The sequence below is a fragment of the Halichoerus grypus genome, chromosome 1 (assembly GCF_964656455.1).
Source record: "Halichoerus grypus chromosome 1, mHalGry1.hap1.1, whole genome shotgun sequence".
In the NCBI taxonomy this organism is placed as follows: domain Eukaryota; kingdom Metazoa; phylum Chordata; class Mammalia; order Carnivora; family Phocidae; genus Halichoerus; species Halichoerus grypus.
This window is the reverse complement of record NC_135712.1, coordinates 120,759,805-120,783,725: the sequence shown is the minus strand read 5'-3', so window position 1 is coordinate 120,783,725 and position 23,921 is coordinate 120,759,805. Positions and strand designations below refer to the sequence as shown.

The following is a 23,921-nucleotide window of genomic DNA, read 5'->3' as shown; positions in this document are numbered from 1 at the left end:
TCCCTGCCTGTGGTCCTCAAACTTGGGTGAGGGAACCTCAGAATCTCCTGGAGGACTTGTTAAAGCACAAATTGCTCAGCCCCGCCCCCAGAATGTCTGATTCTATAAGTGCGGTAGGATCTCATAATTTCCATTTCCAGGTAATGCTGGTGCTGCTGGTCCAGGGACACTACTCTGAGAATCACTTGACAAATATGTAGGCGGGAGCAAACCTGGCTGCACTGCCCAGACATTCAGCTGGCTGAGTCCCAGAGAGGTCGGCAGGGGGTAAACTAGCCAGTAACTGCTCCCAGGACCCACCGACTGATGAATATGCCTCCCTTCACTTTCCTTTGGAGCCTGTTTTTGATTGACCACCATTGCCCAACAGTGAACCAAGAAGTCCCACTCCAGAGCTCAGGGACTGGAATTTCCCAGCAGCCTGAGTAGGTAAGGGGCCAAGAGCCAAAGGCCTTTGAAGAACACTGGTAATTGCCCTAGCACTCCAGGCAGTGTGACGCTTCTGTTCAGATCCCTGGCCTTTAGAGAGGCCCCTGACTCTGTGTCACCATGCCTGGGCCAGAAGTCATCTCTGGCAGGGAGAGTCTCTGTGTGTTGAGGTGGGGGGGGGGGGGTTGTTACAGGGTGTGGGTGTGGGGAGGACAGGGTCAGTAATTCTTGCTGGGGTGACATCTGAGGTCGTGGAAACTGCTTAGAGATCTAAGAACCTGAAAGAGATTAGACTTACTGTGTGTTTCAGGAGGGAGCTATCTGGGATAAGCAAGTTCCTCCCCTCCCTGCATGCCCTAGAGTAGACCAGTGGTTCTCAAACTTAAATGTGCATCAGAATCACCTGGAAGCCTTGGATTGTTGTCCCCATCCCCAGAGTTGCTGATTCAGTGCGTCTGAGGTGGGGCTGAGAGTTTGCATTTCCAACAAGACCCCAGGTGATACTGGTGGTCTGGGTTCCACACTTCGAAAACTGCAAGCTTAGGCTGTATTTGGCATCTCCAAGCCCTTTCTGTAGCCTTAAAGTGGTCATGGTATGTGTACCCAGCCTGTACGTCCTGCACCAGCCCCTGGCCTTTGTGTGACCGCCTTTCCCAGTTTTCTGAAGGTGATTTGGTCTTGCTGTCTGTCCACCTGGCACTGGGGCCAGGGAACAGCTCTCAGGGTCGTTCAAGGTTGGTCGTTCAGCATCCCCAAACTCCCATCCCCATTCCTGCACTCAGCCAGGCATGAGAGTTCCCTTTTCCTTCTTGTCATCCCTTATCCTCTCCCATTTGCTTGAGTCCCAGCCCCTAGGCCAGGCTGGAAAGAACAGGAAGTTGAGAAAGGAATCCCTTTCATACACTCTTAGGATCCCATGCAAGGCCAGGCCTACAGGGGTCGCTGTTGCACTTCTGCCAGTAACAGGATCTCTCTGGGATGATACTCCTCTTTTTACTCTGTATCTTGCACATCATAGCTATTTGGGAAATATTTGCTGTTTGGCTGATAAATTGTTTGGGAATTTACTAAGGAGGGGAAATAAAGCAAAACAAAATGAAGACACTCCTCAAGACTGCCACAGACTAGGACAAGGTTTTGATCATTGTTAGCCAGCTTGGCGAAGGAGGCACAGTTTTTGGTCTCCTGTGTCAGAAACTCCCGGGTGGGAACCCTGAAGCACAGGCCTGTGGGCATGAGCAAACAAGGTCAGTGGGATTCAGGATTGAGAGCTTTGAGACTGCCCCAGCAAGCTGGAGACCTTGGAAAAGAAGGGGCAGATGGTCTGTGGGGGGCTGGGATCAATCAAGGCCATGGGGAGGCATCTGTTGTTCTAGTGGCTCAGGATCTTGAGAAAAGGCAAGTTTCGGGGCTCCTGGGTGGCTCAGTCATTAAGCGTCTGCCTTCGGCTCAGGTCATGATCCCAGGGTCCTGGGATCGAGCCCCGCATCGGGCTCCCTGCTCAGCGGGAAGCCTGCTTCTCCCTCTCCCACTCCCCCTGCTTGTGTTCCCCCTCTCACTGTGTCTCTCTCTGTCAAATAAAAAAAGAAAGAAAGAAAGAAAGAAAAAGCGAATTTCTTTAGGAATGTAACTGAACATTTATACCAAGAGGTTTAGAAAATGTTAAATGTGAGGGGCACCTGGGTGGCTCAGTGGGTTAAGTGTCTGCCTTCGGCTCAGGTCATGATTTCAGGGTCCTGGGATCGAGCGCCAAGTCAGGCTCCCTGCTCAGTGGGGAGTCTGCTTCTCCCTCTCCCCCTGCCTCTCCCCTGCTTGTTCTCTCTCTCTCTCAAATAAATAAATAAAATCTTAAAAAAAAGAAAATGTTAAATGTGAATAATCATGGCATTTGAAATTTGGATTAGGATGTCAATCTCCAATTTAGATGAAAATCAGCCATATGCAGCCCATTAGGTTTTAATAATTTTCCTCTTAATTACTTGTACTTTGAGGCTGTTTATTTAGGAAATGGCTAAATTGGCTGTAGATTTCTTATTTGGTTATTGCTGTGATTAGCAACACTAGCTGTATATTGGATTCACCTGGGTTGCTTTGAACATTCCTGATTCCCCGGCTACATCCTAGATGTAGAGCCTGGGTTCGATATTTTTTTGACTCCCCAGGTGATTTTTGGAGTGCAGCGAGCTACTTACTGGAGGGGCCAAACTGAGGCAAATCGGAGTTTGGGGGTGTGTGTGCTTAGCTGCCAATGAGGCTGTGACTGCTTTCTCCCTGCAGGAAGAGACCATCAGAAATAATTACAGGACCCTCCACCTTGCCAATAGCTTCATTCAACAAGACCAGAGGTGGACCTCCAGGACAAGATCTGCACTCAGCCAGGCATGAGAGTTCCCTTCTCCTTCTTGTCATCCCTTATCCTCTCCCATTTGCTTGAGTCCCAGCCCCTAGGCCAGGCTGGAAAGAACCAGTTTCTCTCTCACAGGGAAATGGACTGCAGTCCTCCCTGAACAGAGCAGAGGGGAGGCTGGTCAGGGCCGCAGGAAAAGTTGGTCTGCAGACAGAAGCTACCTGGGTTCCTGTCATCACCTCAACCCCTGTTCTAGCCCTTCAGGAAGTCTGGCTCCCACCCCGCCCAGGGCTCCAGGGCTCCAGGGCTCCTCACCTACAAGTCCTTATAACAACCCCACACTCCCACTGTTTGGTTTAAGCCGGCTCTAGTGGATTTCTGTTACCTGTGACGGAAGAGGCCTGACATGTATACAGACACCAGCGCAACAAAAGCACATGAAACCAAACGCGTATTCCCTCCCTCCCCCATACGCACACACACACACTCACACACACACACACTCACACTCACACAAACATCCGGTGTTTGAACAGGCTTTTTGTAACTCCATGTGGTCCCAATGGAAGATTCTTTGGAATCTATATTTTCTGGAGTCCACTTGGAGAAACCTCAGCTTTCAATTCAATTGGGAACAGCAGTGGTTCCCTACTGTGGCTCCATAGGCTTCATCAGAATCACCTGGAAGAACTGACCTACAAATACACACATACATAGCTTGCCAGGCACTAGCCCCAGAAAAGGCAGACACTGGCCAATTTGAATAGGATCCTGAAATCCACACCTTAAAGTCTTTCTCCATGAGGTTTTTTAAAAAGATTTTATTTATTTATTTGACAGAGAAAGACAGCCAGAGAGGGAACACAAGCAGGGGGAGTGGGAGAGGGAGAAGCAGGCTTCCTGCTGAGCACAGAGCCTGACTCAGGGCTCGATCCCAGGACCCTGGGATCATGACTTGAGCCGAAAGCAGACACTTAACGACTGAGCCACCCAGGTGCCCCTCTCCATGAGATTTTGATAGGCCATTGAGTCTACTGGGATCAGATAGCTAAATTAATGTAATCTATGAAATTTCTCTTTAGTCTCATTTCTAGATGGAGCTGGTATCCCTATCAAGTTTGGGAGAAGGTATGTTGTTTGGGAGTTGGATAAAAGCCTAGTCTGAGGCCATGCAAAATAGGACCCAGTGATGTTCAGGCTTCTTGGAGCCCATATACACAAGCAATCAGGCCAAAGGGACCCTTCTAGATTGACTGCTTGAGCTGGTCAAATGAGCCAGCTCATTTGCTTTGCCCTCTTAGCTTTGTAGATACAACCCCCCCCCAAAAAAAGTGTGTGTGTGTGTGTGTGTGTGTGTGTGTAAAGCAACAAATGTACCTTTTATTTTAGAAACAAAAATATCATTTCTGACCCAACAATAGCCGGATCCCTGTGAATGAAGGGTTTGCATATTTTCCTGTTTTAACGGTTCTAGTATAAACAGTCCAAGCCCAGGCCTGATTGTCAGAAAGTCCTGAGCAGCCCAACCAGGGTGCTGGAAATGACTTCTTCAGCCCTGAGAACCTGGGCCCGGCTTGGTGCCAGGATTCGGGTTTGTGTTTAACAGTAGCAATAGGGTCAGGAGTTGAGGGAGAGGGCAATTGCAGTGATCCCCAAGACCAAAACTCATGCCAGAAGCAACAGCAGAAGCGGTAGGAGCAGTAACTACCATGTATTGAGGACTTCTTTGTACAGGCACCAGGCTAAGTGATGTAATTATTTGAATACTTTAAAAGTTCAATGTGGTAGTGTTATTTTTCCAATTTTAAGAATGAGATTCAGGCGGCGCCTGGGTGGCTCAGTCGTTAAGTGTCTGCCTTGGGCTCAGGTCATGATCCCAGGATCCTGGGATCGAGCCCCGCATCGGGCTCCCTGCTCAGCGGGAAGCCTGCTTCTCCCTCTCCCACTCCCCCTGCTTGTGTTCCCTCTCTCGCTGTGTCTCTCTCTGTCAAATAAATAAATAAAATCTTAAAAATGAGATTCAGAGAGGCTGAGAAGCTTTTCTGAGATCACACAGCTCTAAGGGGGGAAGATTCAGGATACAAATGAAGGCACATTTGTCTCCTAACTATTACAAGATACCACACACAGGGGCACCTGGGTGGCTCTGCTCAGTCAGCGTCTGACTTTAGCTCCGTCGTGATCTCAGGGTCCTGGGATGGAGCCCTGAATCAAGCTCTGTGCTCAGCCGGGAGTCTGCTTCTCCCTCTCCCTCTGCCCCTCCCCCTGCTCATGTTCTCTCTCTCTCTCAAATAAAATCTTTAAAAACAAACTAACAAACAAACAAACCCAGGATACTGCACACAGATGCCCAGGTCACAGACACCATCTTGTGTGCCAGCTGTGGGTATAGGGCTTTGTTCCTAGAAGCAGTCCAGGGCAGCTCTTCAGATACATTGCTGGTCCCTGCTTTCTTTCTTTCTTTTTTTTTTAACAGACATTTCTCCCAGCACTCCAGCTCCACTGGTCTCTGGCAAAGGGAGGTAACAGTCAGCAGGGACTGGAAGGCTCTTTCCCAGCTCCAGGCAATCCCAAGTTTTTGGGTGGATCCTTTGTGCCCTGCGGGTGGGATGACTCTCCTTTTTGGGCTAACAAAGGACTCAAGATTTATTGATCAATGACTGATTATTTAGTGACCCAGGGAGGGAGACTAAGGAGACTTTCCTGGACCTGAAACAAAGAGATTTGTGCTGTTATATAAAAAATTATGGTTCATCCATATGATGTATTATTAAGCATTCGTTGAAAATCATGTTTCAGGGGCTCCTGGGTGGCTCAGTCGTTAAGCGTCTGCCTTCGGCTCAGGTCATGATCCCAGGGTCCTGGAATGGAGCCCCATATCGCTTCTCCCTCTCCCACTCCCCCCGCTTGTGTTCCCTCTCTCCCTGTCTCTCTCTGTGTCAGATAAATAAATAAAATCTTAAAAAAAAAAAGAAAAGAAAATCATGTTTCAGGGGCACCTGGCTGGCTCAGTTGGAAGAGCATGAGACTCTTGATCTCGGGGTTGTAAGTTTGAGCTCCACGTTGGGTGTAGAGATTATTTAAATAAATAAGCTCTTTTTTTTTTTTTTTAAAGATTTTATTTATTTGACAGAGAGAGACACAGCGAGAGAGGGAACACAAGCAGGGGGAGTGGGAGAGGGAGAAGCAGGCTTCCCGCCGAGCAGGGAGCCCGATGCGGGGCTCGATCCCAGGACCCTGGGATCATGACCTGAGCCGAAGGCAGACGCTTAACGACTGAGCCACCCAGGAGCCCCTAAATAAATAAGCTCTTAAAAAAGAAAATCATATTTCAAAGAATAAGATATGGAGAACCCTCATGGTGAAAGGTAAAAGGTAAAAGATATAGGATACAAAGTTGCAAATTCTGTATAAAATATGTCTTTAATCATGTAAAATTATGTAAAGTATATAAATAAAAGAACAGAGGAAAGTCACCAAAATGTTAGCTGTGGTAACCTCATGGGGGAGGGATGGGATTTCCTATGTTTTGTTTTCTTTATGAATTTTAATGTTTTATTTCCCCAATTTTCTTCAATCTGAATTATCTTTGTAAAGGAGGAAAAATGTGAAAACGTGAAAAGTCCTAATATATAGCAATGGAAGTACACAGGTATGATTATTGATTGATTTGGCTCTCAGCTTGGATTTCAGCCCACAGAAGTGTCTTCTCCACTCACTGCTTAGGGCTCATTTCAAGAGCGAGGATGGAGGCATTTTGAACCAGTTTCGTTACCACTAGCAGAACCTGAGAGAGGCTCTGTGTGGGGCAGGTCAGAAACTGGCCCCTGCCTGTCCTTGAGCGCTCTTAATTTGGTGGGCGAGACAAGTGCACTGCAACAGAGGCATTCAAGCGCCAAGGCTACTACTGTTAAACGGGGTTGGAAGTTAATCGGAGCGGGAGGGCAGGGTTTTCTTGGCGTAGGCAGTAACCCTCGGGATACCAATCCATGCATGGTGCTGGAGTAAAGAGGCTTGAGCACAGCCCGGGGCTCTCCCTGGGGTCTCCCGAGTGGGCCAGTGGCCTGCAGGGAAAGGCCTGACGGACGCCTGTGGGTTGCGGCTTCCCACGCCCGGTCCCGTTCCTCCCCGAGGGCCAGTCGGCTGGGGATCCCGGCGGAAGCCGCAGAGCGGCTGGATTGCCGGCGTAGAGCTTTGGCTCTCCAAGCAGCCCCCTAGTCCCAGCACTCAGGGTCTTTGGGGCCGGCGCGGGCAGGGGCCAGAGATTGAAAAATTCGGGAGGATCTCGACAGTGGTTGAAAGTGGGGCGGCCACTCCCAGGCTCCAGCGAGAATGGATCGCTTTGCCCTGCGCGAATCCCTCGTGGGCTCAGATTCTGGGCCGCTGAGGTAGGTGGCGATGATGTCGCTTGGTGCCAGCAGAGGGCAACCTCGAGGCTATGCGGCTGACTGGCGACCTCGCCAAGCAGCGGGCTCCCTTCCAGCGCCCAGGCTTTGCTGGGTGAGGGCGGCCTTGGAGCCCGGAGACCAGCGACCTCAGTCTGCAGGAGTCGGGCGCCAAGGCCCAAGGGCACCTGGCAAGTTGTGGTCAATTACACCCCTCCGGCAATCTCAGTCTCGGAGACTGAGGGCTTGGGGCCGGTGGTAACCAAATGTGCCAGAAGCAGCAAGAAGCAAAACCTACACACAGAGGGAATACATACATGCATACATACATACATACATACACAGAACAGATTCCAAGGGTGTAGGAACCTTTTAAATGATGCTAGTGAGAGCTAGGATATTCACGTCCTTGGGGAGTGAAGTCAGAGGCTAGGAGCTGGGTGGTTCAGCAGGAGATGTGGCTCAAGCAGGGACCTGGAGATCCGTGCTGGGGACAGAGGAACTGTGGTCTAGGGATCCCGACAGAGGTAACTGGGGATTCCAACCCCGACTATACCCTTCTGTAAAATGGTGGGCTCTGGGTCTTTTAGGGTCTAGAGAGATTTGAGACAGCAGAAACTCAATGAATTCAAGTTTCATCCCTGCCCCAGCTCCGGCACAACACAGGGCTCCTGGGTTGGCTGCTCGGGTGAAAAGATCCTGTCACCACGCCATTTGCCTGACATGGTTGTATTGGAGACGCAGGCCCCCAGGCTTTGGGACCAAGCTGCTTGTGGCGGGCCTGGAATCTTGGGTGCTCTATCTCTGTGCTCCAGGGAGCCCTGAATTCCCCAGTCTTCGGCATCGGGGTCACCGAGCTCCTGCAGGGCTCAATTATCCGTCAACGAAATGAAGCCCAGGACCGGCGCGTTGAGTCTCTCGGCAAGCCTGGCGAAGGGCCAAAGCCCTTTGGGCCTGGGGTTGCTTGGCACTAACCAGGCCAACCTCAGAGCACCCTGGGCAAACACATCTACGCTCCACAGTGGGCAGTCTTTGGCTGGCCTTGGTCTCTTACAGACAGTGTGCTCACGGGCATCCATTAAGTTCTCTTAGTTTGTTTCTCCGTCTAAAATTTGAAAGGAGAGCATTTCCCAGGGCAGCTGTGAAAATCGTGATTGAAAACTGGATAGGGTTGTGTAAAGGTGAGGAGTAATTACCACTCAAGAGCAGCCAACTTCATCAGTGCTTGCGCAGCGTGTGAACAGGACACATGCAAGAACAGTATCCAAACGTGTGCACACGCACATCACTCGTGTGAAAATGTGTATGCCTGTCTCCCTAGATGCATGGCAAATGCACACATGTATGCATTTACTGTACATGCACACATACGGGACACCCTCGTGCAGACGTGTGCATGCGCATTCCTCATGCGAACACTGCTGTTTGTGCCTAGAGTCAGAGTGTGCACGCTGCTCAGCTGACCCGTTTCTCTCGAACTGGGTCACTGCCATCGGGGGTAAGGTGCCGCTCCAAGGTGCGGGAAAGCCCGGATCCCGTCAGCGACTCGGCGCCGCCAGGCTCCTTTATCTCTCATCTGCCGGCGGGTGGGCAGCTCCAGTTTCAGTAGGGACCAAGATCCCCGAACCGGCTGGTGGGGGCAAGGGGCAAGAAAAGGAAGAGGTGGAGGGCGCTCCAAACACGCGAGGCTGCAGGGCCTCACTCCTCAGGTCTGTCGCTTTTTCTTTACCTCCCTAGGTCGCGTCCCCAAGGAAGACAAAAAGAGGTACCCCGATCCTCCATTCAGTTCAGGAGAGACGGCCTGGGCCCCCTCCCCTCACAAGCCATTAGGGAGAGAGGCGAACCGAGGGTTCGCCCTCGGTTAAGGAAGATAAGCGGCGGCAGCGCGGACCTGGGCCCCAGGGTCCGCCAGTGGTGTGCGTGGGAGGCGCGCAGCGTGGCGGCGGGAGGTCGCTCCACCTCCTCACCAGCAGGTCGCCGGGCTCGTCTTCCGTCTCTTGGGTAGGATTCTAAGCCGCGCAACCCTCGCGTCGCCTGGGTGTGTCTGCGGAGAAAAAGAGACACGCGTACTCTGGGAAAGCAAGGCCGCCGTCAGGCCGAGGCTTGAGTGCCGCGGCGACCCGAGTTTCTAAATCGCAGAAAGCGATAGGATAGGGTCACAAACGCTCTCCCGTCGTCTCCGCAGACCTTTCCGGCGGCCAGGACAGCGTCACGCAGAAAAGTTGAGGCCAAACGCTGGAGGGGTCTCCGGGGCCGCGAGAAGGCACAGAGGCGCAGCGGCGACAGACACCGCACGGGTTCGGATCCTGCGGGCCAACCGAGCCCAGCCGCCGCGAACGCGAGTCTCCGCAAAAGTGGCGCACGGTTCCAGTCCTGAGGACCGCGTCAGGCGAGGTCGGGCGGGGAACCACGGCCGCTCGCCCTCGGAGAGCCTTGAAGTAGGGGAACGTACTGCTGGTGGGAACTTAGTGGCAGAAGGAGTTTAGTGGCGGAAGGCTTTCGGGGAAAGTCAGACAACGCGGCCCGGGGCCGGGGCCGGGGCCGGGGCCGGGCCTGGGGTTGGGGGAGCAGCCCCTGGCCGGGTAGCCCGGGTTCCGGCAAGGCCGGCCTGTTGGAAGCGGCCAGTGGGACGGCCCCGCGGCCCCCTCCCTCGGGATTCCACAGGGCTCTGACCCGGCCTTTATCTCGGCGCGGTCAGCTGTCGTGGGGGCTTCAGGAAAGAAGACAAAGGCCCGGTGTCACTGCAGGCGGGGGCTCGGTTTCCTGACTCTCTGCTCACGCTCACAGCCTTTAGCGTTGGCCGGGGGGAGATTTTTAAAAAATATGTGCCCAATTTCCTTCCCCCCCTCCCCGAAACAAAGAAAAAGCAAAAAGCATATTCGCCTTCCCTCCTCGTCCATAGAGATGAAAGTTTCCTGGGATCCTGCCCTTTCCTTTTCTTTGCCTGCCTAGAGAAGTAATTTTCCTTTGGACATAGAGGAAAATCCCGGGAAAGGTTTTGTTTGATTCGGCTTGTTAGTATTATCACCAACAGAGTCAGGCTGAGCTCCCAATTCGGAGACCCGGAGTTGGCCTCCCGGCGTGGCGGGAGCTCGGGTGGCCTCTGCCCTCTGCGCTCGGCATCGCCGGGGACGTTCAGGGTCTCCTGCGCTTCCTCTGCCCGCCCCGCCGGCGGGAGCACCCGGTGCTCACACGGGCCCAGTCATTTCCCCCCGAATTTTGTTTAGAGCTGCAGGGGAGCGACCGCTCCGCTCCCTCTGCTCTGCGCTTGCAGCGCCGCCCCCAGGCCCGCAAACGCGAGGCTCTGGCGGCGCAGGCCCAGGTCTGCGGAGCCACTGGCCCCACACGGCCCCCGCTCCCCACCCGCCCGCGGCGCCGCTGCTCGCCGCAGCTCGGCCCAACCCGCTTCCTGCGTTTGCCCCTCAGGTTTCCCGTTTCTGCACAAAGACCGAGGGGGGCCTCTCCCACTAGCTGACCTCCGCCACCTCCCGCCCGGTCGCTACCTACTGCTTTTCTGACAAAAAAGGGGGGAAAAAAAAGTCCTCAAACAGCTCCGCGTTCCAGAGGGAGGCGCCCCAAGACGGGAGGCGCCAGCCCGGGAGCCTGAGAGTGGCGGCTGCGCCTGGACTCAAGCGCCAGGCTGGGTGTCACTCCGCAGGTCAACTGGGCCTTTGTCAGAGGAAACCTCGACTATCCGGGAGGATTGCCTTAGGAGAAGAGACAGGGCTGCTGGAGTAGCCCTGGGCTAGGCCCACTGTCTGTGTCCCCAGGGCTCAGGTATTCACTGCCACGACAAACACGGTGCGCCTCTTGCTAAGAGTCAGGGGCCTGGGGCAGGGTAGACGCAATCGCCGGCGCTCTGAATTGGAAAAGTGCTCCATGGTCTGGGCTCTTGGGGGCTCAGGGGTGGCTGTGGCCCCTGGGCTAGAATGTCAGACCCTTCGGGATTACAACCCAAGGCCTGCCTTTCCTTCCTTCTTTCCTTCCTTCCTTCCTTCCTTCCTTCCTTCCTTCCTTCCTTCCTCCCTCCCTCCCTCCCCCACTCCCTCCCTCCCTCCCCCACTCCGTCCCTCCCTCTCCTACCCTCCTTCTCTTCTTTCCTCCTTCTTTCAATATGGGACGGAAAACCATATGACCATCTACTACAAAATGGGCATGTTGTTGTTAGAACATTTAATTACTTTAAAACCCTGCAAGATAGATATAATTATTTCTATTTTATAGATGAGAAAACTGAAATTCAGAATGTGTGTTTTGCTCAAGGTCACAGAGTTATTAAAGCAGGTTGCTGGGTTCTATACTAGTTTTTTTGGGCTGAACAGGCCTTGCCCCTTCCTGCACAGGCCACCTCCCTGGGCTGACACGGTCTCAGAACAAGCTTGTCAGAGCTTATCACCAAGCTGAAGCCTGTGTAGCAAACAGCTGGCACAGCAGAATGTTTTGGGGGACAATCTGCATGCAGCTCAGTCCTGTGCTTCCTGCTCCTCTGGCTGGCTGTGCCTTAACCCAGCTCCCCAAACATCAAACATTGGCCTGCAGGGTCTGTGCCACTCAGAGAGCCCAATGGGCAGCTGGGCTCAGTGCTCTCAGGTCTCTCCATAAAATTTCCAAGGCTGTTTGCCCCACAGATAGCTAGGTGACCCCTGGATGGCCCCTTCTCTTTTCAGGACCTCTGGTTTCTTAAATGTAAGCTGAGAGAGTTGGGGTCCATTCTTTTATGACAGAATGGATCCCTGTTTTCAGAAAGTAGAAAGCAGATAAGACTGCCTGGTTTTAAGAATCCTTAATTTCTTGTTGTCCCTAAGGCAGAACTGGGGGCATGAAGGTTACTCCCAACCTCTATATGCCTCTGGTCCCCACCACACAGGAAAGGTGTGCCTTCTGGTCCCATCCTTTCCTATAGGTCTCACAGATCTACTCCAAGAAGCAGGGCCAGCCCTATGGAGGCAGCTGGACCAACAAGGCATGGTCACTACCAGCTTAGCTCCACAGAGTGGGAGTACTGCAGGGCTCCTGAGCCTGACCAAGCAGCTTCCTGGCCCCGACACCCTCCCTGGCCCAGTGGTTCTGGTGCTCCAAGCCTCCATTAAGGGAAGAGCTTATTCATGGGCGGACTTTCTTGGGTCTGACCCAGTTTCCTGACCCATTCTCTACTGCCCCACTGACTGCAAGAAGCCCTGGTCTGCCCCTGATTTCCACCCACCGCTAGGGGGCTTTTAGAAACCTGGAGCTCCAGCCTCCCTTAGTGGGAGAGCCAGGCAAGGGCAGGAGGGCACCTAACCTCAGGTGAAATATCCTGAGCTTCATGCCCACCCAAACTGGGGATGTGGGGGCAGTGAACTCTTTAATTATGTAAAGGGGAAGCAGGCCCAAGACACCCTCTGGAGTAGAGAGTGAGGCCATCCCAGAAAATACCCTAGTTCCCCCCCTGCCCCTTCCACAGTTCCTTGGTGCATATATTGCACTGGCAAAGATTTTTCCCACACCCCCCTGGGAACAGGACACCTTACCCCCTTCAACCCAAGTATTTTGGCCGGGCAGTCTTAGGGGACAGGGCTGACCAAGAATTTGTGTGTAAATGTGAGGAGAGGGGTTCATATTGTCAGTGATGAGTGTGAGGGTGTTCACATGCATACAAGCACATACACACTCCTCATTCAATACCATGTGTAGCAACTCATTACCCAGGACATGCAGAAACTGGCAGGGTATTTGCATCAAACTCTAAGTTGTATTTATAGTATACCCTGACAAACATAAATACATACATCCACATGGTCCAGCCATCTAGACGAGACTATATATGCTAAGGCATAATTGCTATGTATCAGGAACTCTCTCAAATACTTTTGCTCTCACTTAGGGAATTCCTTAAATCGTCTTCTCTAGTAGAAACTAGAACGTGCAAAGGAGAGGAGAGAAAGGAAATGAGAGATGAAGAAAGTCAGCGATTGCCTCAAACTTTTAGCACTGGGGGGAAATGACCAAACTATAGAGTTATGGAGAAACCCCTAGGGCTGGAATTGGAGACAGATGTCTTCCTGTGGGCATCCATTGGGAAGTGGGGGTATAATCTGTCTCCCTTCTCTGTGTGGGATCTCTCCTCCCATCCCTGTGTAGAGCAGGAATCCCTTACCGATTCTTTCATTTCATCCTCCGTACTTGGTGAGACTGCCACTCAGCTTTGGGTGCTTCTTGCCTTTCAGCTCTTGGGGACAGAGAGAGGCTGTCCTTCAGTGCTGGCCTGGGCCAACTGCCCCTACCTCCCTGAAGCCTCTGCCCTGGAGACTTTCCTCTTTTGCTTTCTCTTGGGATAGAAGTAAGGGGGTGCCAAGGACCGACCTTGCAACAGACAGCCTCAACCAGCTCAAGCAAAGGCTCTATATGTATTCTTTGTTATCATTCAGCAAGCCAGGATTATATACCAAGGACGTAAGCGCACACATTACCAATGACTTATGAATGCAACACACACTGTGGTCCCAGTAAGCCTTCCTTGAGTATCAGGCATATGGTTATTACAATGCCCAAGATATGTGCCCTCTCCGAAGGCGAATGACAGACATACACACCTCCCATCCTGTCGCCGGGACACGACTTGCACTGTCCACACATATTTGCAGCAGGCGTAGACTACACAGCTGCCCATGGGAGACATGTTCACACCACAGAAAGCACAGACAGACACATGCACAGCAGTCCACTTTCTTTTCCACAACTCCTCATAGTCAGACAATGGTGCAGTGGCTCACTAGAAGCACCCAGACACTAGGCCTGACCAGTCTCTTGGGCTTCCCACCCCAGCTGACCCTCCCTCTCCAGCCTGCTCCTTCCCGCTCCCGTGGCATTGGCCGGCTCCAGTGGAGGTCGCAGGGTGATGCTCCTCAGAACAGCCTGGGCTTCATCCTCCACCTTCTAGCCTCCCCAGGGATACCCAAGGGAGGAAAAGTGTCCCGAGTCAGAGCCACTTCCCTTGGGCACAACTACACATAACAGGGATCCCACCCTCATGATCCCACAGCATGACCACTAGTGTAGGATGAAGTGGGAGGCCTGCAGCCTTGGTCCCTGTCACCAGCTGGCCCTGACCTGCTGGTCAGCCTGGACCTGTGGCTCCTGCTGTCCAGGCCAAGTGGGGGCAGAGAGGGACACATGGCTGGAGTGGGGTCCAGCCCAAGCTGCACCGCAGTGGAGGGAAGAGCTGGCTGATACCTGTCATCTCATCAGCAGACTGAAGGCCGACCACCCCTAATACCCCTTGAGCTCCCAGGGCCGCAACATGGTCAAATGCCCGTGTGCCTGCGAGGAAGCACCGGTCTGAATTCGTTATTGGGAGAGTCTCAGTAGAAGAAAAGAAGGGAAAGAAAACAGATTTCTACAGCCACGCAGTATGTTCATTCCTCTCTGATACTCCTAAATCTCTTACACATAAGTCAAGGTAAATGAATTCTGATTATTAAAAAATAATAAGGCAATCAATGTAAGTCGCTCCTTACATTTGTGTAGAGGTTTGCAGCCTATAGAACATTTCCCCAAACAGGATTTTTATCTATTTGGAATAAACTCTCCTGGTTAGTATATTTGTCTGGAAAAATAGAAACGTATGAGTTCAATATAATGAACACACAGTCCATACACCTAGTACGACTGCATAAGAGGTAAAATACAGACTTGAATAGGTGCAAAAATCCAACAAATCCTACCTACGCCCAGCGCTTGTGAACGAACCACGACTGATAAAGTCTCTTTGATGACGTTAAATAGCCACTACAGACCAGCGATGACACAGAAAACAAACAGTCCCCCGGAAAACAGAGCAGCAACAACAACCACAAACGCCCTCCACTCGGGCTGCCGTCAGCCCTTATTTATCTGAAAAAGGATAAAACTTGGCTGGAAATCTCCCTCTTGTAACCAGCTGCTGAACAAACTTAGGCGAGGCAGAAATGATGTAAGTCCGTGTTAAAAGAAAGAACAAAAAATTTATTTGGGAATTGACAAGACGATAACAACAAACAAACAAAACAACAAAAGTGCTCTAGTTCTTTCTAGAAAATTTGGTCCTCCAAACGACACACTACAGAACAACCAGGTCTAGGGTTTTCGGGCCAGCCGGCTCCGGGCCACAAGCCCGCCTGGTCCGACTGCTGCCGCCTGGTCCGACTGCTGCCAGGTTTCGCATTTCTCCTGCCCAAGGTGGGAGAAGTAAGACGTTTGCAAAACAAAAATCAGAGAGAGGACGAGCCGTCCCTGCAGCGTCCGCCAGGCAGGCAATGATCTCCCGGCACTCTGAACTTGCATCGGAAGATCCGGGGAAATTTGTTTTTGATTTGTTTTTAGACAGATGGGGGGGAACCTCCCCCCAAATTCGTAAAGGAAACCAACTTTTACTGAGCATATTCTCCTACCTCTCTGAACATAGCTTTTTGAAGGCCCGACAGGAATTCTACTTCAAATCTCCTGGAAGAGATTTTCATGTTTTGCTTTAGCAAACTCCAAGGCCACAATACTTCGCCGGTTTTCCCGGTTAGTTTTTTTTTTTTCCTTAAAAAAATATTTTAAAACGTTATCTAAAACAGCCCTCCCGATCTTTTGGGCGAAACATTAGCCAGCCGCCGCGGGCCTGGAGGTGCCCGAAGCGCCGAGACGGAGAGCGGAGGACACGCAGCCTGTCTCGGAGCGGGGATGTGCTGTAAACCCTAGCGCAGGCCGCCGAGCGAGGCAGCCGGGCTCCCCGCTCGGGCCCAACCCCCGCCCCATCCAGTGGGCCCCGGCAAGCGGCTTCTGAACCGCTCCAAGAGCCTACGTGGAGCAAACACACGTTCGTCCCTTTCTCGGGCGGCGCGGGTCTCGTTGCCCGCCCGGACCGGCGCTTCCAGCCAAGGATTGCGCGGCAGCCCGGCGGGGAAAGCCGAGCGCGAGCGCACCGACCTGTGTAAGAAGGCCAAGAGGTCTGCACCGCCGACGCCCGGCTGCACCTCGGCCCCGGCACTTCCTCTCCGCTCTGAATTTTGGCATGGGGTGTCCAGCCCGGACGCCGGGGCACCGGGAGGAGACGAGGCCTGCAGAAGGCGCGCGGAGAGGCGGCCTGCCGGCGGGGGGGGAGCGAGAGGGCAGAGAGGGCAGGGAGGCGAGCAACAGGAGGAGAAGCGGAGGAGACAAAAGAGGGGCGAGACGAGCTGAGGGGAGCGAGGAGGCGCAGAGGGCCTTGGACGCTGGCTCAGAAGATGGCCCCAGAGGGCGCGTGGTCCGGCCGGCGGCGGCGGCGGCTGCGGCTAAGGCCGGCGTCGCACGTCCCTGCATCCTCAAAGCCGGCGTGCGCTGGGCTCTCAGAGATCGAGGCGCGAGTGCAGCGCGCCGGTCTTGCTGTCGTGGTCCCAGTAAGAGCAATGCATCATGGCGAGCTCGGGCTGCCGGGCGCAGGCGAACTGCAGGCCCGGCGCATTGGTGGGCGCGGGCGCCGGGGGCGCGGCGGTAGCCGGGCTGGCGGGGCTGAGCTGGCCCGGGGGCGGTGCCGCGGCCCCGTGGTGCGGCGGGGCCGGCGGGGGTGCGGCGGCCGCGTGCAGATGGTGTGCGTGCGGGTGTGAGTGGGGGTGCGGCGGCGGCGGGGGCGCGGCCGGCGGGCCTCCCAGGCCGTTGTACGAGTTCACCACACCGGGAGGCAGCGCCATGCTCTGCACGCGTGAGTACGGCCCATACGAGGCGGCCGGGCCAGCCAGCCCCTTGACTACCGCGGCCGCGCCCGGGCTGCCCGGGCCCGCGGCGGCAGCGGCCGCCGCCGCCGCCGCAGCGGCCGCCGCCATCTGGCAGGAGGCGTAGGGCATGGGTGAGGGCGGCTGCGGTAGCGGCCAGGAGTTGTTGAGGAAGCCGGACTGCAGGTACTTGGGGGGCGCCAGGTAGCCATAGCCGTCGGCCCCCGCGCCCGCTACGCCGCAGCCGCCCGCGGCGCCTCCGGCCCCGAAGAGCCCCTTGCCGGGCTGGAAGTGCGCGGGCGGCGGCCGGAAGGGCCGCTTCATGCGGCGGCGGCGCCGGTAGTTGCCCTTCTCGAACATGTCCTCGCAGGCCGGGTCCAGCGTCCAATAGTTGCCCTTGCGCTCGCCGCCGCCCTCGCGCGGCACCTTGATGAAGCACTCGTTGAGGCTGAGATTGTGGCGGATGCTATTCTGCCAGCCCTTCTTGTTCTTCTCGTAGAACGGGAACTTGGCGATAATGTACTGGTAGATGCCGGACAGAGTGAGCCTCTTCTCGGCGCTCTCGCGGATCGCCATGGCGATGAGCGCCACGTACGAGTACGGGGGTTTCTGAGCGGGGTCGGGCTTCTCCGGGGCTGTCCCGGCGCCGCCGCCTCCTCCTCCCTTGCCGGGGCTCGGCGGCGGCGGCGCCTCCGGCTCCTTGGCTGCGCGGCCGGTCTCCGGGGCCAGCAGGGCCCCCGCGGCGTCCTCGGGCTCGGGGTAGCTGGCCATCATGACAAAGCCGGCGCGCCGCGGCCAGGCAGCCCCTGCTCTTTTCCCTTGGTGCTGGCGCGGCAGAGTCCGGGCGCACAAGTCCGCTCACGGCCGAGTCTCAAACTTCTGGAGACTGCGGATGCCGCCCGTGCTCGCTCGCTGGCGGCCTCTCGCTCCGCTCCTCTCCTCTTTCCCTTCCCCTAGGGAGCGGCCGGCGGGAGTGGAGCTCAGCCTCTGGCCATGGGGAGTCCGCCCAACAGAGAGGGGCTCCGGCCCCGCCGCCCCTCCCCGCCCAGGCCAGTCCCCGCCTCGGTGGGTTTTCTTTTCGGCGCTCTTCCCCTCCCCCCACCCTCCGGTTTCCCGAGGCACGACCCGCGTCTCTGGCGGAGCTGCCTCCTGGAGTCCCTAGTGCGCCAGGAGCCTCGCTTAGTTCTGATTCGTATGGGCTCCGCCGAGTTCCGCTTGCGTCAGGCGCCTTCGCCCCTATAGCGGGGCGGCCAGTCGCGCACGGGCGAGTTCATCTCCAAGTCACTTTTTGTAAACGCCCCGCGCAGCCCGGACCAGCCTGCCCCCTCCCAGCGAGCTGAGGGGGCCCGGCGGACGACCCGGCTCACGCTCTCGCAAGCCCTTGCAATCCGCGGGTGCTCGCTCAGCGGACTGGGCCGGGAGATGCCGAGGGCCCCGGCGGGGTCCGTCCGCACTCGGCCAGTGCCCAGGGAGCTCGGGCCCTAGCGAGGAGAGGCGCGCCAAGCCTCCTCGCGGCTTTCAGGTGAAAGAAAACGACTCCCCGGCTCTGCCCTTTGCTGCGGTCTCGGGGCTAAACTTCTGGCTTGGGGCTGGGGGAGGGGCGGGACGGCGAGGGGGCCGGACGGCGGTGGGGTGGAGAGAGCTGCGCGGTGGCTTTGGGAAAATCAGCCCAGAAACGCGTGTCACTGAACCAAGAAACCTCGGCCTGGCCTAGCCTGTCCGTCGCGCTTCCAGAGTGACTGGGCCGGATGGGGCTGGGGAGACGATCGGGGAGGAGGCGCCCAGGAGCTCCGCCTGAAGCCCCTCTGCCCTTCCTTGCGCTGCCCCTGGACCTAGGGACCAGACCCCTCCTCAGAATCCGCGTTGTAATCCTACGAGTTGGATGTGTGCTTTAACAACACCAAGTAGACCCCACTCTAGTCCTGCTCCAACACGGGCGTTGCTGCGGGGCTTTGGGGGACTTCATTTGTGTGTGCACCGGTATTACATATAGAAGTCACGGGGAGGGTCTGTTCTTGAGACACGTGAGATACCAGCGGCCCAGGTGCACATGTGCTGGTGCAAAAACACAGGTATGCACACGTACAAGGTGAGATTTATATTTATGGGGTAAACATTTATACTTACGATATGTAATGGTACATATGTGTCACCTATCAGTAAGTGTGGTTCTGGGATGTTGCATCTTCTTTCTTTTTCCTCTCTCTCTTTTCACTCTCCTACCCTCTCTCCTTTCTTCCCTTTACCCCTTTCTTTGTCAGTATTCTGTCACGGACAGGGAAGAAAAACAAGAGGCCGTGAGGGAGGCATTTATTCAAATCTCTCTCCTGACAAGACATTTGTTCTGATCTTTCTCCAGGGCTGAGGGGTGAATGCTCACCTACCTTCAGCAGAAGTCTGAATGGTTCCCAGTCACACCTGCATGCCTGGAGATCGTCTCAGGGGATATTAATGCTGGCAGGAAAGGCAACTGTGCTTTTTAACAGCTAACTTAGCCTTAACAAAAGGTCTGCAATCTTAAAGTGTGAGAGAGATGCCCATCCGGTGTTTTGAATCCTCATGCCCCAAACTGCTTGGTACTGAGGGGGCCAGGGTACTTTGGGGAGGAAGGTGGACTGAAGGGGTGTCATGCAGGGGTGTGTTTTATGTCTGGACTGGCATGGCCGGAGTCGCCGCCCCAATCCTCATTACTACCACTTCCTCCTAGGCTGCCCCATCTCTGAGGAAGCCTGAGGAGCCCTTAGTGGCCTATGGCCCCAGCACCCACGGCCACCTGCATGGGTTGCCTGCTTCCCACTCAGCTCTCTGATCTAGATTCTGAGATTAAAGCAAAGGAGGACAGGGTGATGGGGCTCTTTGGAATTCAGCATCTTGAAAATGACTCCAGAGAGGGCAGCAGGGCAGTCTGGTCTGACCATTACAGTAAGAGGGAACAGGGCTCCCCTAAACTCACCTCAGTAAATACCCTCCTCTACCCACCATTGAAAATAGCTCAAAGTAGCTTGATTGTTTTCTCCCGCTGCTCCCAGTATACACCGGTGTAAGCAGCACCTCTTCAAAAACCTCTGTGGCTGTCTCCTGAGCAGGAGTGCAGGTGCTTTTCTTCTTTCTCACCCCCGTCCATGCCCAGGCTAGGGGTGGGAGTGGTGTGAGGTTTGGGGCTGCTGCAGATCCACCCTAGCACCCATCCTCCCCCTGGCCTGGGCAGGGGAAAAAACAGCTGGGTCTGGCCCCAACCTGGGGGTGTGTGTGTGCTCTCTCCTCTCCTCTCCTCTTTTTTTCTGACCACCCAGGCTGGCTCCTTGTCTCTCTCTCACCCTCACAGGCATTTCCGCTGCTGGCCTGCAGCAGCCAGGTGTAACAGCATTGTTTTGTGTGTCATCACTTCCCCGAATTCCAAACTCGGCTCCCTTTTCAGCCTTTAAAGAGAGAGAGAGAGAGAGAGAGAGAGAGAGAGAGAGAGAGAGAGTGTGTAGGAGGTGGGGGTAAAGGAAGGAGTTCCACTAAAGGATTTTCTGAGTGGACAGGTCCTGCTCCTTTCAGGTATTGATCTCTCCAGGAAGCAGTGGGGCGCGCCTTGGTTTACTTCTCAACCCTCTAGGGCCGGCTGGGTAGGGTCCCGCTTCCTGGGGAGGTCGGGATCCCGTCTGGCAGGCAGACCGCGTCGAGGCTTGTTGGGGGGTGGGGCATCCTCTCTCCCCGCCGCATTGCGGCGACGCCGAGCCCCAGCTCAGTGACCTCGGGGCGGTGCCCACCTCCGAGGGCCGGGCGGAGCTCCTAGCCTCTCCGCCCGGTTTTCCCGGGGCCTGCAGCTGCAGCTCAGGAGCCGCCCGTGCCTTCTGCCCGTCCTCCCGCGCGGGCGCCGCGGGCTGACACGGTGCGGGAGACCCGCCGACGGGGCGCGGCCCGGCTTCCACGCCAGCCCCGCGCCCCCGAGGCCCCGACAGCCGCCGTGAGCAATTCACTCGACCCTGAGGGAGGGATGGAGGGAGACGCTTCTCTCTGCACCGCCGGGAATCCTGCAATAGGCGCCGAAGCGGCCGCGCCTCTCGGGATCCCGGCGGCCGGGTCCTGCCAGGTGAGCGGCCCAGCGGCCCCGACGCGGGCAGCGCTTTCCGGGTACGAGTCGCCTGGCCCCGCGTCGCCGCCGGCTGCTCGAACCAGGTCCCGTGGTGCCCTTTCCTGGCGGGGCCCCGAAATACCCACGGGCTTCCCGCCCTGCGCGAGGACAGAGGACCTGAGCCTGCTGCAGCCCTCTCCTTGGGGGTACGGCCTCTGCGGCGCGCGCGGCGGGAAAAGCGAAGCCTGGATGCGTTCGTTAGCACATCCCTACCCGACTGCACACCTCAACGGTCAGCACTACTCCCAGCTCCTCCTGCACCCCCATGGACGCCAGGTCTCTCTACCCCCTCACATTCCTCCATCCACTTCTCTCCAGTCAACCCTGTATCCCCTCCAGTTCTCCTTTTCCCCACTACCCTCACACACTCACCTGTTACACATACTAGTTCAGATCCTGCACATTTTGGTGGAAAACGTGTCACTCTGATGCCTGGACTTTAAGCCTCTTTACACACTCGGGCACTCAGGTATCTCAAGACACAGAGTGACCTCTTGTCTGCAAGTCTGACTCCCAGAAGCCTGTTGATTCTTTGATGTCTTTGGCCCAGGGTTAGGGTGACTGGGCTGCCACCCGGATGTTCCCTTGGTGAGGTTGCTACTCAGAGTTCTTTGGGAAGCTCAGGTGCAGAACATATCCCTGAGGCACTTTAACACACACAGACCACTCACAGGCTTCCTCTCTGTTTTGTAGCTGAACTCCCTGCCACTCCAACAGACTGCAGCCTCGAGTGGGTGCTTGGTTCTTCTGCACATACCCACACAGCACCAGGCCCCAGGCCAGCCTGTATTATTCTGCCTGGTTGGGATTAGCAGAGACACTTACCCAAATATGTGCTTGGGAGAAAGAGTGAGAGAGAATAGGGAAGTGGAGAGGGGGAGAGAGAGAGAGAGAGAGAGGAGAAGCCACTACCCATTCTGGGGAAGAACTCACAGATGAGAGCTGTTTCCAGTTGGTATCTTAGTGAATCCTACCGCCCACACCCTGTGGGTGGCTGGCCGGGGAGGTAGTAGGTTAGAGTTCTGGGCTCCTCCATACCTCACTGATGTTGGGCCTCAAGTTCACGATCACCTCTTTGCCCCAAGGAGTGTGTGCCTTACCCTTACCAGGCAGACTGCAGGGCAGTTGTAGGCATTTCTCCTGGTTGAGCCTAACTCAGGAAGAAAAGGCAGATGGGGCTGGTTCCTGGGCAATGTGGGATCTTCCCTCTCCAAAGACTTTTGGGATGCTCCCAGAGAGACAATTCTAGGGTGGCAGGAACTGCTGACCAGCTTCCTTTGGTATCCCGTGGCCATAACTCCCATGTCCCAAAGCCATTTTCTTCAGCCCTCACCCTGCCACTAGGCGCCCCCACCCCATGCTTGAGAGCGTGATATGTTGTTCAAAGTTGCCTTGTTGCCTTTCTCCACACCCAGACAGTAAGTCTTGATGGGTAGAGACTCTGTCCTCCACTTGTCACTCAGTGCTTCCCACCAGGATTGACTTAATGCATTCTAATGGCATTGGAAAGTGCCTCCACTCCACAGAGAGAATTGAGAGATGCCCCTTTCCTTGTCATAAAGCTAGAATTTCCAAGAAAGGGACTGCAGGTGGGGAAGAGTGGCCGGACCATGGAGGGCCAGCTCAGGATCTGAGAGTCCCCTGGCATTTGGGACTCTCTGCTCATTATGGCGGGACAGCCACGATGCTGAACCTTAGGCAAGGACACAGGTCACCTTCCTCATGCTGAGGACCTGTGTGAGACACGTAATAAACCTTACTAGAAATAGAGTGGCCTTTGTATCTGCAGCAGCCAGCTTATAAGGTAAGGCCTGCTGTCTGGAACCACAAGAAGGCCCATGGAGGGGTGGCTGAAAGAGCCCTTCCTCTTGGTCCTCATTCCCTGCTCAAGTTTCTCTCCACAAATGGGCACCATGTAAAGAGCCTCTGTGCAGGAGGGCAGTTTTAGATGCCGATCTTTGATGAAGTCCAGAGGAAGGGGAAGAGAAGGGCCGAGTTTTGTGTTTTGCATTACTGGCCTTCTGAGGATTTCCCTCATGCCAAAATGGTGTGTGTGTGTGTGTGTGTGTGTGTGTGTGTGTGTGTATGCTGTGTAACTTGCATATGTAAACAATATGCATCTCAAGTATACAGCTTGATGTATTTTTATATACAATGCACCATGTAACCACCGCCCTGATCAAGATATGGAATGTTAGGGCGCCTGGGTGGCTCAGTCAGTTGAGCATCTGACTCTTGGTTTCCGCTCAGGTCATGATCTCAGGGTGGTGAGATCAAGCCCCTGAGTTGGGCTCCACACTCAGTGGGGAGTCTGCTTGAGATTCTGTCTCTCCCTCTGCCCTCCCCACTGTGCTCTTTCTCTCTCTTTCAAATAAATAAATCTTAAAAAAAAGGATATGGAATGTTAACATTTTTGACACCTCAGAAGGTCCCCTTATATTTTTTCCTCTTTAATACCTACTCCTAAGTATAACTGTATTCTGATTTCCATCACCATAGATTAACTTTGCCTGCATATAAATGGGGCATACAACATGTACTCTTTTGTGTCTGGTTTCTTCTGCATAACATATTTTTGATATCCATTCATCTTGTTGCATATGTCAGACATTAATTTCTCCTTATTGCTGTATAATATTCCACAATTTGCTTATCTGTTTGCCTATTAATGGACATTTGTGTTCTTTCCAGGTTTGAGATATCATAAATAAAACTGCTGTCAACATCTTTGTACATTTCTTTTTGTAAAGGGAATTTTAGTATTCTTGAGTGAATACCTAGGAGAATAGACATATGTGTAGTTTTAGAAGATATTGCCCAATGGTTTTCCAAAGTAGAACAAACTACAGCACTGTACAGACAGACAGACATGCTGTAACAGGGCCTTTTCCTTATAGATAGCACTCTCTAAAGACCACTGTGTACTCCAGCAATTATCATCAGCATCA

At 54.6% G+C, this 23,921-nt stretch overlaps 2 protein-coding genes across 2 annotated transcripts; one reads left to right on the top strand and one right to left on the bottom strand.

The window, feature by feature from the left end:
- Positions 1-15,146: 15,146 nt before the first annotated feature.
- FOXL2 (forkhead box L2) lies at positions 15,147-17,891 on the bottom strand. Its single transcript, XM_036092132.2, has one exon. It carries the CDS (start codon positions 17,625-17,627, stop codon positions 16,491-16,493), a length of 1,137 nt encoding a protein of 378 aa, XP_035948025.1. The 5' UTR covers positions 17,628-17,891; the 3' UTR covers positions 15,147-16,490.
- Positions 17,892-18,275: 384 nt separating this feature from the next.
- On the top strand, positions 18,276-23,670 carry FOXL2NB (FOXL2 neighbor). The gene is given in 3 exon segments (XM_078059161.1): positions 18,276-18,375; positions 20,932-21,119; positions 23,665-23,670. Coding segments are annotated over 3 exon segments (294 nt in total).
- Positions 23,671-23,921: the final 251 nt, after the last annotated feature.

What these genes read in the sequence shown, in the direction of transcription:
- FOXL2 (XM_036092132.2), bottom strand. Translation starts at nt 17,627, where the DNA reads ATGATGGCCAGCTACCCCGAGCCCGAGGACGCCGCGGGGGCCCTGCTG.